This window comes from Manis javanica, chromosome 2 (assembly GCF_040802235.1).
Source record: "Manis javanica isolate MJ-LG chromosome 2, MJ_LKY, whole genome shotgun sequence".
NCBI lineage: Eukaryota > Metazoa > Chordata > Mammalia > Pholidota > Manidae > Manis > Manis javanica.
In genome coordinates, this window is record NC_133157.1 from 195,673,997 (window position 1) to 195,690,286 (window position 16,290).

Here is a 16,290-nt window from a genome sequence, read left to right on the forward strand (position 1 = left end):
AAGGGAAGGAATGCTAATTCCAAAAGTTAATATTCCATGTGAAGTGAATTCAGGTATTATTACCAATTATGGGTAATTTCCTCTGAATTACAGATTAGAGAAACCCTCCAGTTTTTTTTTTTTTTGTTTGTTTGTTTAATCCCATCTCTTTAAACTGTTTTAAGTATCTTGCTTCACCAATAGGTTCAGTGAAAATGTTTAACCTTGCACTGTATACTGTGTCTTTCTTTTGGAGTTTAAAATAAAAATACCATTATTTTCTGTTCCAAGAGAATACAGACAAAACAAACACTGGCCTCTGACTTGGACCCAAGTGTTGGCTGCCATCCTAGCCCTTTCTGTTTTTCTCAGCCAGGACTGTTAAAACAGAAGTCCACAACACGTATTCCCCAGTTTTACTAGTCCCCCTCCTTGTAATTTGATTTGGGTCTCTACACTATAATATGTAATAAATACAGATTAACAAAAATATTTTCCCTTTAACCATGTCAACAGTTCTCTTACATTCTAAAGCATTTTATCTATACCAAATTCAAAATAAAATAAAATCTGTCTTCCATGTGTTTTGGCACTTAAAAATAATATAAGAAAACTTACACAGCCAACCCATTAGGGGAAACTATTGGTAATTAAAAATTGAAAGATGAAGTAAAATTCAAACAGATTTTGTTATTATAGTAATAAATTATTTTAAATCCAATAATCCAAGTGAAATAGTTTAGCTGTACAGAAGAAAGCAAGCAAAATATCAGTAAAAGCTATGTAACTGATCCAGAATTGTTATTTTTCTAAGCATACAAAATAAGTAGAACCTTGCAGAATGAATATTGACAAAGTGACCTTAATATACAAAATTCAAATGAAATCTAATGATGCTCATGAAAGAATTAGGAATTGACAATTCTCTTATCTGTAAAACTGAAAGATAGGAATTGACTGGCAACTGAAATTGTATCTACTCAATAACCAGTGAAGTACAGTCACATTATATACACATTTAATTTGCATGAATTCAATTCTACAGTGTATGAAAATAAGTAAATGAAAGGTAATTGGTATTATATGATCAAATGAATTACAACAGAAACTAACAAAAACAAACTAGTCCATTTAACATTATCTGGAAAAAAACTGTTACATGTTTTGACACTGGAGGAAAAAATCCTATTAGAATTATTCAGAGACAATATGGCTTATACAAAACCTTGTAGATGAACCCATATGGGTGATTTAATTTATTTCACAGTTAGTCTTGGTCGTGTGTTATGTGATTTTCTCTATAAGTAAGGACTTTAGAACTTTAACCCCTGTAAGAAAATGCATCCCCAATGAATATACTGAGTGTATTTGGCAGACTTTATGTCAAATGATTAAAAATTAAAATCCTAGAGTGTCAATATGTAAAAGATATAAAAGAGGGAATGATTACAATTTGAGAAAAATAACAGGAAGAGAAAAAAGTGAGAAGTGAAGTGTTATTAAATAATACAAAAATGTCATAAAAGATAACTCAAATGGCAATGGAAAGGAATTAAGGCAAAGTGAGAGTGCGAGGAAGCAAAATATGAATTTGATTTGTAGATACGCAATGGCTTGCTTGTTCATCTCACATTTAAGGAATAGGGTATGGATAGGAGAAAGTCTACGATCAGCATTAATTTAATTCCTTTACATTGCTTCAAGAACATTTCAAGGGATCATTAAGTGATTGGATATCCACTAGAGACGTGAAGCACACAGGATTTGTTTTCATGCTTTACTTACATACTATAAATATTTTATTTTTAGCTTTGCTACTCTTAAGACCCCAGTCTGATACAGTATTCCAGGTCATTTTATTTCACCCTTTTTTTGGGTGAATGGAGCATATAAATGGGAGTGTAAAGAAAAGTGTATGTGTATATACAGACCGCTGTGTGAGCATCACTTACTATGTGTTATTATGCCAATCACTCACATGTATTATATTATTTAATTATAAAATAACCCCATGGGGTAAACATTTTTCACATCAATTCAGAGATGAGAGAAGTAAGTTTTAGAACAATGATGTGTCTTGCCCAATGAAAAAGACCAAACTGAGTTGTACTCTGAACCCAGAAATCTGACTCCATAGTTGTCATTCTTTTTTTTTTTTCCCTCACAGTTGGCATTCTTAAACTCGGTGGTACTGAGCATGAACTATGTTAGATACTTTATATATACAACCTCATTTACTCCTCCTAGTGACTATACTTGTTTATCTCCATTTTACAAATAAAGAAACTGAGTCTCAAAGAGAGTATGTAAATTAACCAAAGACAGATAGCACAGATGTGACAGGCTGAAATTGGTATCCAAGTTTGTTTAACCTCATATATAGTTTGAAATAAAGAATATGCAATGCTTACAAAAATATAATCAGTTTCCTTACAAATATATCTAACTACAGTTGATTTTGCCCACAAATAATCCATGACTTGTTAAAAAAAAGTTAGTGTTAAAAATTGCTGATTATTTTTTGGATTATTTTTTACATTAAGAGGATTAAATTTAATTTATATTAATCCTGGTAGAATAGAGATTCTATTCTTTAGTAATCTTCTAATTTACTTTTATTTTATTCAGTGTTCTCTCTTTCACTCTTTGAACATACATAACTACCAAAAAATGTCTCTAGGTGACTAGTTAGCATGTCTGTGTGTCAGGAAAGGAAATGCCTGATTTTCCTTTCACATTCTTTTGGCCACATGGCATCCCAAGAACAGAGTTTAAAATAACACATTATTGGCTTAGAGTAGACCTGCAGAGCCATGCAGCCTTCGGGACCATCATCGCTAGGACTCTGTCAGCAGCCATATAACATTTTTTGGCAGCTGGGGACCATAAACCCCTTTGGCAAAGGAAGGACCCTCTTGGGCACAAAAGGCAAACAATAATAATAGTAAACACAAGTAGATGATGTTTTTCTTTCTTAACTGTCTTTTTCTTCATAATCGAAGACCTCAACTCATTTAACTGATCAATATGCTAAGAAGAAATATTTTGTGGAGCAAAGAGACACCTTGCTAAGCTGGCATCATAACTATTTCACGGTTAAAATAAAAGGTTTAGTTAGTACTTCACTTCTGATGACAATGTTCTCTCAGATAAGTGGAGGATCTTGAACTTGTTTCAGAAGAGAGAAAAGGAGGGTATATAGGTAATATCTGGCTATAAGAAATTGGACTGGAAACATCAGCTTATTTTATATATTAGCAGAAATGTCAAGATGCAATTCAAAATCATGATTTGATAAAGTCCATATTCTTCTGCTAAAATACTTAGTCATCCAGACCCAGACACTTCTTACAGACCTTCCAAATCCTTTACCATGTAACACAATGCTATAAATCAAAATTCTAGAAGTCTGAACTTTCAGCCTCTTTTCCATACTTTAATGCCCACTACATTACTTTGCCTATCCATCCAGAAACAGGTCTTAACTTGGGTTAGATCCAGCTGGATCTCAGATCCAAAACCTTTGGAAACCAGGAAAGTGACTTCTAAGACTTGTGATGAGGGAGATGTGAAGGCAGCAAAGGACACATTGTTTTTTCGGTGCCAGGGCAGAACAGATTGTCAGGTTGACAAGATGAGCTGAAATGTCCTTTGCTGTCTTTTTTATATTCATTGCATCCTAGAAACTAGGTTTTTAAAACCGAAATATTTTCTTTCTGGAAATGTGTTAATAAACCATAAAACAAATATGATTGTTTGTACATACTTTTACCATTATTGTAATAGTTCTTTATTTGGATTTATGAATATTTTGTAGAGCAGACTTCACTTTATGCTCTGGTAATTTCCCATTTTATGTAATTCCAATATGAAGGCACTTGCAAGGTTACTGGATGTACTTATTTTTAAAAATTAAAAACAATCCTGTTTTCATTTTTATATTGTTGTTCACCTGTGTACTTGACTGTAAATTCAAATTGAGAAAAATAACCTCAAAATTTTATTGCTACAAAGCTAGTATCTTAAAAGAATTGCAGAATGAAGGACTTTATGAATAGTTAGTGCATTCACTTAAAAAACTAACATTTTTGAATAGCCTTTAGTAGGAAAAAAAAGGATGTCTGGAATGAAATACTACATGATAAGCTGAATCTTACTTACCAAACTCCTTGGGAACTGCTATAGAATAAACGCAATTATGTCCCACACTGTAATTTTTTGGATAATTTGGTGACAGAACAGTGCCTTCTGAACCTGTTGAATGACTTCCACAGGGTGCTAGGAAATAAAAATGATAAAAACATTGTATTTAGAAAAAAACTGAAATCCATACTACTTTCTTGATATAAAACATGGTTACTGAATATTAAGAAATATCACTTATTTCCATCTTTTAACAAGATTTCACTGTCACATATGTCAACAATAAAAATTTGCACATACAAAACATTTTTAGTGTTCAGACTTACTTTTTTCAGAAACAAATACAATAATATTGAATGGTGCTATTTCTAGAGGTAATAATGGTGACCCTACTTTCCTTTATGATAAAAGTATAAAGATAATCATTCCTTTTATAATGATGAGAAAGTATGCAAGTGAAAAATTGTTTTACTCACTGCCAAGCTTTGGAATTTTACTCAGAATCAACTCTGATTATGCTGCCACCAAATTAACTATTTCCATACATGGAACAGGGATGGCTGTACATTCACCCACTCATCTAAGTAAAATATTCCCTCACCAACCTTTATCTGCTTATATGATTCACATTTAAATCAGGAGTTTCTGATGGTGCAGAGAAGTAGACGTTTTTTATGCCTCAGCCCCAAATGTGCTATGTTCCTAAAAAATGTGGGTGAAGATAGTGTTTCTGGAGAATGTATAGATGATGTTTCTGTTGTTGATAAGATAGAGGAACACATTAAGATTGAGCGTTCTGGGCTATGAGAGGGACCTGGGGTACTAATGGAGAGATTTAGGTAGTGAAAACATAAAGATGCTAGTTGGTATTCTTTAAGTGAATGAGATCACCCAGAAAAGTATGTAGAATGAGAAAAGACAGCATTGGAGCAGGTCTATGGAATTGCAAGGGTGAAGAGTTTCAGTTAAAAGAAAGTGTTCAAAGGGTTAAGTTGTTATAAAGAACTAGTGAATGAAAAAGGAGTCTGAGTGGATTGGGCAGTGTGGAGTGCCAGGGAGCCAGGGGCACTTCTCTCGGCCCACGGCTTCCCTGAAGAGGGAACCGGCCTGGCCGGCTGCTGGCTCTGTTTCTTACCTCCAGGGGGAGGAATGAGCTTCCTGATTGGTGGAACTTCCTGTTGAGAGCCACCCTCCCTGCAGAGCACACTTGTGGTCTCAACAGTGTAAATATTTCAGGGCAAGTCTGTTAAAGGTGTGGCTACGGATGTTGTGAGACACCTGTAGCTGCATGGGAAGCCCGTTGTTACTGCTTCTCAGTTTTTATAAATATTAAAACTATTGGTTTGATTTCTCTCTGCCTTTCTCTTAATTGGCCTTGAACTTGTACAGAGAGGATTCCCCTCAAGCATAAAAAGGGAATTTCTGGCATTATTAATACAGTAGTTTCAATCAGTGCAGGTTTCTGCAAATTACATCGAGCAAGCCAAATGCAGCCCACTCCAAGAGAGGTTTTTACATTTTTAAAGAGTTCAAAACAAAACAAAAACTAAACAGAAATATGCAACACAGACATATGCGGCCAGCAAAGCCCAAAATACCACTGGGCCCTTTACAAAAGAAGTTTGTTAATCCTTGGACTGGAGTAGAGAGGTAGTAGTTAGATTATAGTTGTATGAAACATAAATGATATATAAAGAAAGACAAGCATAATGAGAATCCTAAACGTAAGCAGGAGAACACAGGGAATAGTTGCAGGGGAGATGCAAGTCTGGATAAGTGATTGTTATATTTTGTTTAAAAGGGAGGAAGGGGTCATTGCAAAGGGAACATCTGGAGTGCTTTTTGCAAAGGGAACATCTGGAGCACTGACCTAGAAGCTCAAAAAAGGTAAGTTCAGAAACAAAAGTGGACTGATTAGCATTAGAGAGCATTAGTGACAGTCCTCTGAGTCCTGAGAAATGGGTTGAAGATGACTAAAAATACATAATGCCAGATTTTCCCTTAAAAGAGAGTTGGATGCAGTGGTGTGTTAGGTGTTTGAGAAGAGTCATATGACAATTTGAAACAGTAAAAACTTTTGATGGATTAAATATATCTAACAATATATTTAAAACACACACATATAACACAAACAGTACGTTGTATTTGAGTTGGGTGGATAATGAATGTTCTGCATTTTTTTCTTTTAATGCTCCATAACATGGTAATAAATAATTAGAATCAAACATACTAAAATTAGAACTCCCCAGAACAACAAATTGATAGTAATGATAATAACCGAAAATGCATCGCTCTCATTATACTTTATTGTTTGAGATTAGAGTAGTCACGTGTTCTCATTCCAGCACTGATAACTTTATTCAATTGGTGATACTCCTGATGAGAGAATCATTCAAGAATGAGCAGTATGTTTTATGTTCACTTTCCTTCTGATTGTAAGGCACTCCAAAATTACAATACTCTGAACGTATGTTGCAAAATAACTTACTTTTGTATTTGTAAAGTACGAACAGAAATTATAGCTTCTACTTAGGTTCAGCTTTGTGCCTTGGTCATGAACACTCTGACATTCCTCATTAATATGCATCTGTCAACCTAAATTTGTTTTGTATATTTTATCTTGAGTAATGGACAATAGGGCAGCTTTTGTAGAAGATTTCAGTTGTAAGTTTGAAAATATGAAGGCATTTTTTTAACTACTGATGAATATATACAATCACGTATCTTTAACAAATTTTTTTATTAAGGTATTATTGATAGATACTCTTATGAAAGTTTCATATGAAAAAACAATGTGGTTACTACATTTACCCATATTATCAAGTCCCTACCCCCATACCCCATTGCAGTCGCTGTCTCACATATCTTTATGGTGATTAATACTGTATAAGGTTTTGTTATTTGTACAGGTAGTAATAATTTTACATTTCTTCTGGTCAGTGCTTTCAACATGTCCTAATTTATAGTCACTTATGATGAATACTGTAGTTTTTGGCAATGTTATATGCTGTGTGTAAATAATATAAACAAGGGAAAATTAACTATGCTGTGAAATACAGACTTATTGTAATCTATTTTATGCTAATAAAAATCTAAATGGAATAAAGACCAAGCCAGGCCAACTTTACTAATTCTAATATTGGTTCCTAGGAGCCTTTCTTCTCTTCCTGTTTGAATTTTATCATATTGGTTAGTACAGAAAAGAGAAGTCTTTACTTTTCTGGCTCTGTTAGCAATCAGTAGAAGACGAAAGCAAGCCAGGACTGAATTCTATGCTTGTTTTTGCCATTTGACTTATACCTGCTGGTCTTTTGTCAAACTGACTGTTTCTCTAAAGAGCCTATATCCATTATAATGCAGTAAATGTAAGAAACTCACCTGTTCCTGATTATAATTTATGGGCTATGTATGACTACCTCTTGAATCAGCATTTTAATAGCATTCTTGTAGAACACATGAATTATGGAAGAAATGGTTCAATGATTGAGTAAGTTTGAAAATACATGGGAATAAGAAACAGGGTTCTTTACTCTAGGACTTCATTAAAAACTTCAGTAAGATTTGGGAAATGTTACGCTCCTTTTTACAAATGCACTTGATCATGGAGACTCTGTTACAGCATAATATCTCTGTTTTATTTTTATTTTATTATCAGCCTTTCTTTTTCCTCTTGGTCACTGTAACTGCCACAATCCAGACTCCGAAAAGTTTCCACATGGGCTCTTCCAATAGACAATCGACTGCTCTCATCCCCATCAATTCTTATCACTGCTAGCGATTTTTCTAACACACATGTCTTACCATGTTTTCCTTCCTTTCCTAGAACAATTCTGATAAGTGGTAGATTTTATATAGATGTCTGTTGGATGATTAAATGAACTATGCTTGCAAAACCAGGCAGGCTACCATCAAATGGTGTTCCACAATCAACACATAACACAAACATCTTATTTGGTTCACAATTAATAAAAGGAAACCTCATATAAAAATGCTGTCAGGAGGCTAGAAGGCAGAGCTCTCCCATCACACTACTCATCAGTTGCAGACTGCAACAGGAAGAGCTATACCTTGCATTTCCAACAGGAAGAAGCCTATATTCTACTATTTACTAACTCCAGTAGGAGGAAGAAAGATTTTCTCCTGGCCCCACAACATCCCAGCCAATGAAAGACTGTCAAAACTCATGCAATGAAAAGCTACTACACTTTGAACTCCCAGTTTACTCCAACAGACTTTTTTTTTAAACAGTCCCTCTCCAATTCCCCCTTTTCCTCTATAAAAGAGTGTTCCTCACCTTTGTTCTCCAGACTTGCCTGTAGCTTTGCCATAGTTTGCATGTCTCCAACTGCAATTCTCTGCTACTCCTGAATAAACCCATTTTTTGCTGGTAAAACAACTAGCAATTTTATTTTTAAGGTTAAGAATTAATTTTATTTTTAAGTTGAAATTACCCCCAGAAATTCACTTAAAGCCAAAATATAATCAAGACATACATAAGTCTACATAAGCCTTTTTTTTTCTGTAATTGAAATCTTCACTGTTTCTTGAATTACCAGAAATCCCTGTTGCTTTACATTTAGAAATAAATTATGTGAAAGATATGTATCTTTAAACATTATAAATATGTTCAGTGATAAGACTTTCACAGTACAACAGCCACATAGATACTGAGTTCCACTGAAGGAATAGCAAAATTGTGTCTAGCATTTCACAGTAGCAAATCCATGTTAACATTTGTCAGTCTGGAGCATATTCTCATTGAGTGAGTAAAGTCACTCACATGGTTTAACTTGCATAAGTAAAATGTGTCTGTGCTGTGACTATACTGCATGGATTTGTTTTATTCCTGAACTGTGAAGCAGTGATAACATAAAGAGATGTGGTATTTCCAGGAAAATCAGAAGATGAGTCTGCAACTGGGTTTTAAGTTCTAGTCATCCAAATTAAAGAACTTCCCACCTATGGAGGGAAGAAGAAGAAGGAGAGTAAGAGGTACTTTCGTGGTGAGAGAAACAGAAAACTCAAACCATTTATGTGGAAGAGGTACTACGTGAATGTCCAAATATCTTAGAGACTTTATAATAAATGCAACATACCTTTAAGCTACTTGCAATTGCAAGTCTTTCTTTTTGCTTGTGTAATGTATAATTTATTATCAAATATACTAGATAATGGAAACTATTATATAATGCATAAATTTTTCTCAGAAAGCAAGTTAGCTACTTTAAAAACTGATTATTCTTACAGGTCACAAAAGAGCCATATGATATATTAAATCAATAATTTAGTAAATGTGCCCTGTGACTCCTTCAGTTTGAAAGAACTGCTGTAACTTACAAAAATGTTGGTCCACATCTAGCAAATTACTTATGCCCCGACATAGCCTGATTGAATGTCACAAATCATAATTTCTGGTATAGAATATGTTTAAAAGCTGTATCTCCCATGGAGTCATTTTTTTAAAGAAGTCCTTTCATAACACCTTAACTCTGTGAGACGAATTTGTTATGCAGACAGCTATTATTCCCAGTATCGACTTTAAGATTAAAATTATTATTGCTTCTTTCTCTCCTTTGCTCAAAAACCTTGATCTTAGTAAAAACACCTAACCAGCCATTCATTTCAAGCTTCTCTTTATGTCTCTTTTGTAAGCATGCATAGCTCACTTTGTCTGTCTGCCTTAGATGATAAGCCTCCAATAGGCTATTTTATAAGAGCAATAAATACTATTTTAAATTATTAACTGTTACTCTTTTATTTTGCTCTTCATTTTCTTCTGTTATTTTTCACACATATACATTTACTTATCTGGAAAGCTAAGGATAATGCTGCTATGAGGTTTCTATTGTTTCATCTGTTCACTTAACAGATAAAAGCAAAATTCATCTTTATTAGTTGTGAATTAATTTTTTGAAGTAATTCCACACCTGTTTACCATTAAAAAAAACTCCATCTCAATGTTGTAATTAGCGGCTTGTAAACCATTCTAATGACTCACTAAATCAACTTAGTAGGATATGAGCTTTTCCATCTGTCAACTCACTGATTGCCTGGACTCATTCATTTCATTTTGCTGACTAGAAAGGCATTCCCTTCATACCCAGGTCCTCTACGAGCTGTGTTCTCCAAAAGAGAGTGTGTTTTTAGACAAGAAGCGTCATTCTTTGACAAAAGCTGTAGTTTTTCAATAGCTATGAATAGGTACATTACTTGGCTGGATCTTCCATGTTACCATATACGAATTCTCCTGCTACTGCTAATGGTCTTGTGGGTGTTGGTAATTCATCTACGATACCTATCTCATTTTTAACTTCATTTTCAAGACAGAGATATAATTCACATACCATAAAAGTTACCCCTTTAAACAATAGATTTTTTTAGCATATTCACAGCATTGTACAATCAACCCCACTATCTAATTTCAATACCCCAAAAGACTTCCTGTATTAATTAGCAGGAATTATAAATAGTATTCCCCATTTGTTCCACTTCCCAGTCCCTAGCAATCACTGATTTATGATTTTGTATGAAACTCTGCAAGGGAAGACAAGTTCTTAAAATGATTTTGATTGAATTACTGGTGCTTTTTAAAAATGAAAATTCCTTTTCATTGCTTAGTTTATTTCTTACTTCTATGTCATTGATTTTTCATTGATGGCAATTTTTATGACTTAGAAATACTTATAACTACAAATATATCAGTATAAAATGAGTTTAGGCAAAAAACCAAACCAAACCAAAATCCCTCTAACAATTTATTACTCCTACCTGATCTCACAAATGTTGATTTCTCAGAAAAGTCTCCTGTGTCTTCTATATTAGTTCCAAAGACCACATCATAGCACTCCATCAATTACTTTCAGGACACTGATTATAACTTGTAATTATATATCTATTTGTATGTTTTTTTTTTGTTTAAGATCTTTCTCTGTCTCTTAGCTGTAAGATCTATTACATCAGTTTCCATGTCCTTTCAGCAGGAGCATTTATACTTCTGTAGGCTACCATAGTATCTGTTTATATAAGACTTCTAATAAATGTATGTTATAAATTTTAGGAAAAATAAAATATACATTATTTATTATCTTGCTATAAACTAAATGCACAGAATGTAAAACTCACAGATATTTCAAACCCATATATATAGGGTAGCAGAACAAATGCAGTATGTAGTCCAAAACTTTGGGATCAGAAAGGTCTGGTTTTGAATTCCAGCCTCAGTCTTTACTAACTGAGTAGCTGCAAAAGAGGATGGTTCAAACCACAACTGGAACAGAAATCACCTGTTAGATATGGTATATGGCATGCCTGAGGTAAAATTAATTAAGAAACTCTTCTGACCTACTACAGAATCCAGAGTCAATATAATGAGGCTTTCATAAGGCCTTCAGAAGATGAACTCACCTCATCATTTCCAGGAAGGAATACAAAGCTTACACAAGGGGCAGGTAGACATTCCCGGAGCTTTTGCCAAACTTTTGTACGTGCGTGAGAGAGGAGAGCGGAGGAGAAGCGAGGAGGGAGAGCAGAGGAGAAGCGCGGAGAGAAAGATAGAGAGATCCTACCTAGGACACTGGGCATTGCTCTAGCAGTAGCTCAAGGCTTTTATTTTTCTTTCCTAATTTTCCCTAAGGATGAAGAGCACAGTACTCCATCCAGAGGAAGAGGAACCTGAAACTTCAATTCATCTGTTTTCCCAAGGGGTAGGGGGGTCACTGTGCTGGGCTGTTAGTGGTCAGTATGAATGTTGTCCTCTACTTCTTTGGGCTCTGTAACCTTTAGAAATCCAGGGGAAAAGAGCCAACAACGTCTAGAGCAACAATGCTGGCCAACAAACAATTTTCACTACACCCTAAATGAATTTTCTTCTAACTGAATTTTAGCACTTACCTTTAGTTTCCAATGTAAGCAGCAAAGCACACAATTATCAGAAATAACTGCGATTTTGTCAACAACAGAAATCACAGATATTTTTTACATTATAACTGTTTTCAGATATCACAAAAAATTGCTTATCAGTAGCAAAGATTAAACTAGATATTAAACTTGTTAGAACCATTATAAATTTAAAGCATTAAGAAGCAAAAATTTATTACATCAAAACTGTTATTTTAGTTACAGATTTTAAGTATTTTGATAACATTTCAGTATAATTGGTTAATCTTTCAAGTCTGTACTTTATTTTATACAGTTAAAAATAAATGATTCTAAGGACCATAGGATTCGTCACAGTGCACACACACACGAAAGAAACCCTATTCTCCAGCTCACAGCTGTTTACATCCTGAAATCACTGCTTACTGGATTTGAAAACACCATTGTGTCTTTAAAATGCAGTCTTCACTTGTAGTGAAAAGAAAGAAACCCTATTCTAATTAGATTTCTCTCAAACCACCTTTTTTTTTTGGTCTCTTTGTTACCTTAACGGAGCTTGGCTTAGGGATTTTTACTTTGGCCCAAGAAGGTCTGGAAAATATTGATTGTATTGGATGACCCTTTCTTTCCTGCTCCTTTGTGTCTTTTTCTGAAAGGGCAGACCAATTCTTCCCTGAATCAGAAAAGTCCTAAAGCTCAGACTTGGACCTTAGGGCAAACACCCAGTATTAGGGTTTGCTTAAGCTTGAAATTTTTTAGAACTATAGCCTAAATATGGTTCACTTCTACTCATTAACTCTCCCATGGGTTTCAACCTAACTCACTAGATTTGTGTTTCAGGATTTTGAACCAAATACCTACCCTGTTGCACATAAGAGTTCCATATCGTCTTCTTTTATGCATTTATTTCCCTTAGGAATCATAGACTGAGTAGTTCATTGGTTGAAGCACAGGTGTAAAATGAAATTTTCTGTATTCAATAAAGGCAAGGGAAGGAACAGTTCCCCCTTTCCTCTTATAGGGAGTCTCTTTGAAACATAATAGGCCCAACCTTTTGATTTTAAAGTACAAGCCTGCCAGCTTTCTGACTTTGGGAACTGTAAACACACACTTTTTAAATTAACTCAGAGTTCTTACAAAGTATATAGTCAGAAGGTATACAAAAGACAAGGTATATCAATTTGTCTCTCAAGTTAAAAGAAGTGTTCTTTGTTCTTTATAAATTTGTGTGAGATTTTTATCTGGTCTTTGTAGTATCTTTCACAGACTGTCTGCAATGTGCATTACATTCTGTATGTACTTATTCAGTAATACAACTGCTTTCTTTCTCTTTTAGGTTTTGTGGACTGAACTTTGTTAGAAAGATTTCTGTTGCCTCGACAGAAGACTTGGCTATCCTGAGACCTCTTGTCTTACTACCTTAGTACCATTCCTTAGCAACAAGTTGACTCTGATCATGACTTAGACTTAATAATTATTGTTACATACTTTACTTTCTTCATCCATAAGGAGAGAATTACTGGGTTGATTCAACTTTCTGCATAAGTAAATTTTTTTTCCTGTTTTTCTGAAAAATACTGGCAACACATTAGGAAGGCATGTTTGAAATCTGACTTTAAATACAACTATATAGTAGTGGAGAATGGGGGACCTTAGTACAATGAGAGGCCATGTGACCACCCACGTGGAGACATGGTGTAGTGATTGAGATGCCAAAGGCAGGGAAAATAAAAGTGATTTAAATATGAGCTCTGAGGCAGTGGTCACAAGAAAATACGCTCTGAATTACAGGCATTGATTTGCAATCAAATTGCTCTTTACATGGGCGGTTCTACATAGTATGCTTGAGAATCCATAGCAGCAGGGATTTATTTATAGCAATGTTAATGATCCTCTAGACTAGCATGCAGGAGGCCAACTGGAGCGATAATGTACCTAAGAGAGCCTGGAAAATAGCAGGTGCTCCATAACATCAGCTTTTCCCTTTTTGTTTCTTTCAAATAATTCTCTTCCACCATCATATGAAAATGAAACATGTTTTGGGTTTATCTCATTACTACCTTTTTTCAATACAAAATACATTCCTTGTAGCATGGTTCTTACATATAGTCTGTATATTATATTCATGAATAAAATTTCTACGTGTAGCTGATGAAAGGCGGAGAGTTGATGGTACTCAGAAATACTTTACCACTAGGCCTTTGTTTTATGAATCTCTTATCTACATGCTTTAATTATATCACATATTTAAATGGCACCAAATGCTGAATGTTCTGTATAGTAGACTAGATAATTTCTATAAGCATTTGTAATAGAATGGGGCTCTAGACTTGCTTCACACCTCAAAATTACTATAAACCTCAAAGGCATTTGAAATGAGGAATTAGCCGGAGGCAAATCATATATTTATGCAGAAGATCTGGAATAAATTTTCAGTTATGTACATCTTCATATACTCAAACAATACAATTTAATTAAATATAGATTATTTTAGGTTACTATTGAGAGATAACTCTAAAGTTGGAAAACTGAAATTACAAAATGACCTGTTTTTGTTTGTTTGGTGCCAGATGACTATTGGATGTCTACCACAACATACTTATGTTTAGCTCTCTGGACAGACTTACAGGTATCTGTGATGGAGTTGCTGATTTTCAAAAGAACTGAGTTAACATTGACTTTATCTATTAGGGTATTTATATTCTTCACAAAGTTGTATTTCAAATGAGTATACCTCACCGAACGGGGTAACGTACCGGAGCTGTCGCTCTGCGGGACCCAAGACCCTCCCCCAAGCCAGCTCACCAGCAGGAGGAAGAGAAACTGAGCAGGAAGGGAGTGGAAGGCTTGGGAAAGCTGAATACCTAGCTCCAGAGATCTGCGCTGGGAGCAAAAACCTACATTTCATGGTGCTTTCATGAGACTCGCATGACTACTGGGTTGGAAAGTTAATACAGGCAGAGTTCCTGGGGAGACTGGTATTCCAGCTGCTTGTGAAAACCAGGGATCCATATCTGGCTGCTCTGGGACAAAAACATATCTGTGTGCCTGGCCCACTGGCTCAGGCAGTGGAGACAGGCACAGCAGCTAGGAGGTGGGGAACAGCTCTTTCCTACCCCAGGCACCAGCACCGGTCCCCTGCGACCCACGACATTGCTTCAGGGGCTCGGCAGCTCCAGAATAGAGCTTCTGGACACTAGAGGGCACCATATACAAACATGAAATGCCAAAGGAACCTTGTCCAGAGCAAAATTGTTAATACAACTCCTGAGAAAGATTTAAATGATATGGACCTCGTGACTCTTCCTGAAAAGGAGTTCAAAATAAAAATCATCAACATCATAATGGAGGTACAGAAAGACATCCAAGAACTCAGGAATGAATTCAGGTCAGAGATCCAATCATTAAAGAACACGATGGAGGGTATTAAACACAGGTTGGATACAGTGGAGGAGACAGTAAATGAAATGGAAACTAGAGAAGAGGAATACAAAGAAGCTGAGGCACAGAGAGAAAAAAAGGATCTCTAAAAATGAAAGAATATTGAGAGAACTGTGAGACCAATCCAAGTGGAACAACATTCGCATTATAGGGATACCAGAAGAAGAAGAGAGAGTAAAAGGGATAGAAAGTGTCTTTGAGGAGGTGGTTGCTTTAAACTTCCCCAATCTGAGGAAGGAGATAGACTCTCAGGCCATGGAGATCCACAGATCCCCCTACACAAGGGACCCAAGGAAGACAACAGGGAGACACATAGTAATTAAAATGGGAAAGATCAAAGATAAAGACAGACTGTTAAAAGCAGCCAGAGGCAGAAATAAGATCACATACAAAGGAAAGCCCATCAGACTAACAACAGACTTCTCAGCAGAAACCTTACAGGCCAGAAGGGAGTGGCATGATGTACTTAATGCCATGAAGCAGAAGAGCCTGGAACCAAGATTACTTTATCCTGCGAGATTATCATTTAAATTTGAAGGAGGGATTAAACAATTCCCAGATAAGTAAAAGCTGAGAGAGTTTACCTCCCACAAACCATCTCTGCAGTCTATTTTGGAGGGACGGCTATAGATGGAAGTGTTCCTAGGGTTGGATAGCTGTCACCAGAGGTAGTAAAACCATGGTAGGGAGGGTGGAGCAGCTGATTGTGAGGCAAAATGCAAAATTAAATTGACTATACCCAAAGCCAAACCAGGGATAGACAAAAAGTATAGAATCTGATACCTAATATATAAAGAATGAAGGAGGAAGAAAAAGGAAGAGAAATAGAAAAGAAATTTTAGATAGTGTTTG

At 35.3% G+C, this 16,290-nt stretch overlaps 1 protein-coding gene across 5 annotated transcripts in view; it reads right to left on the reverse strand.

Annotated features, from left to right (window-relative positions):
• The window catches only part of CSMD3 (CUB and Sushi multiple domains 3), a 1,174,595-nt gene that overhangs the window by 231,082 nt on the left and 927,223 nt on the right, over nucleotides 1-16,290 (reverse strand). For all 5 annotated transcript variants that reach the window (XM_073229983.1, XM_073229982.1, XM_073229981.1 and 2 more), the window contains one exon: nucleotides 4,141-4,257. In XM_073229983.1, coding sequence (XP_073086084.1) covers nucleotides 4,141-4,257 — 117 coding nt within the window. The remainder of the gene's footprint in view (nucleotides 1-4,140; nucleotides 4,258-16,290) is intronic.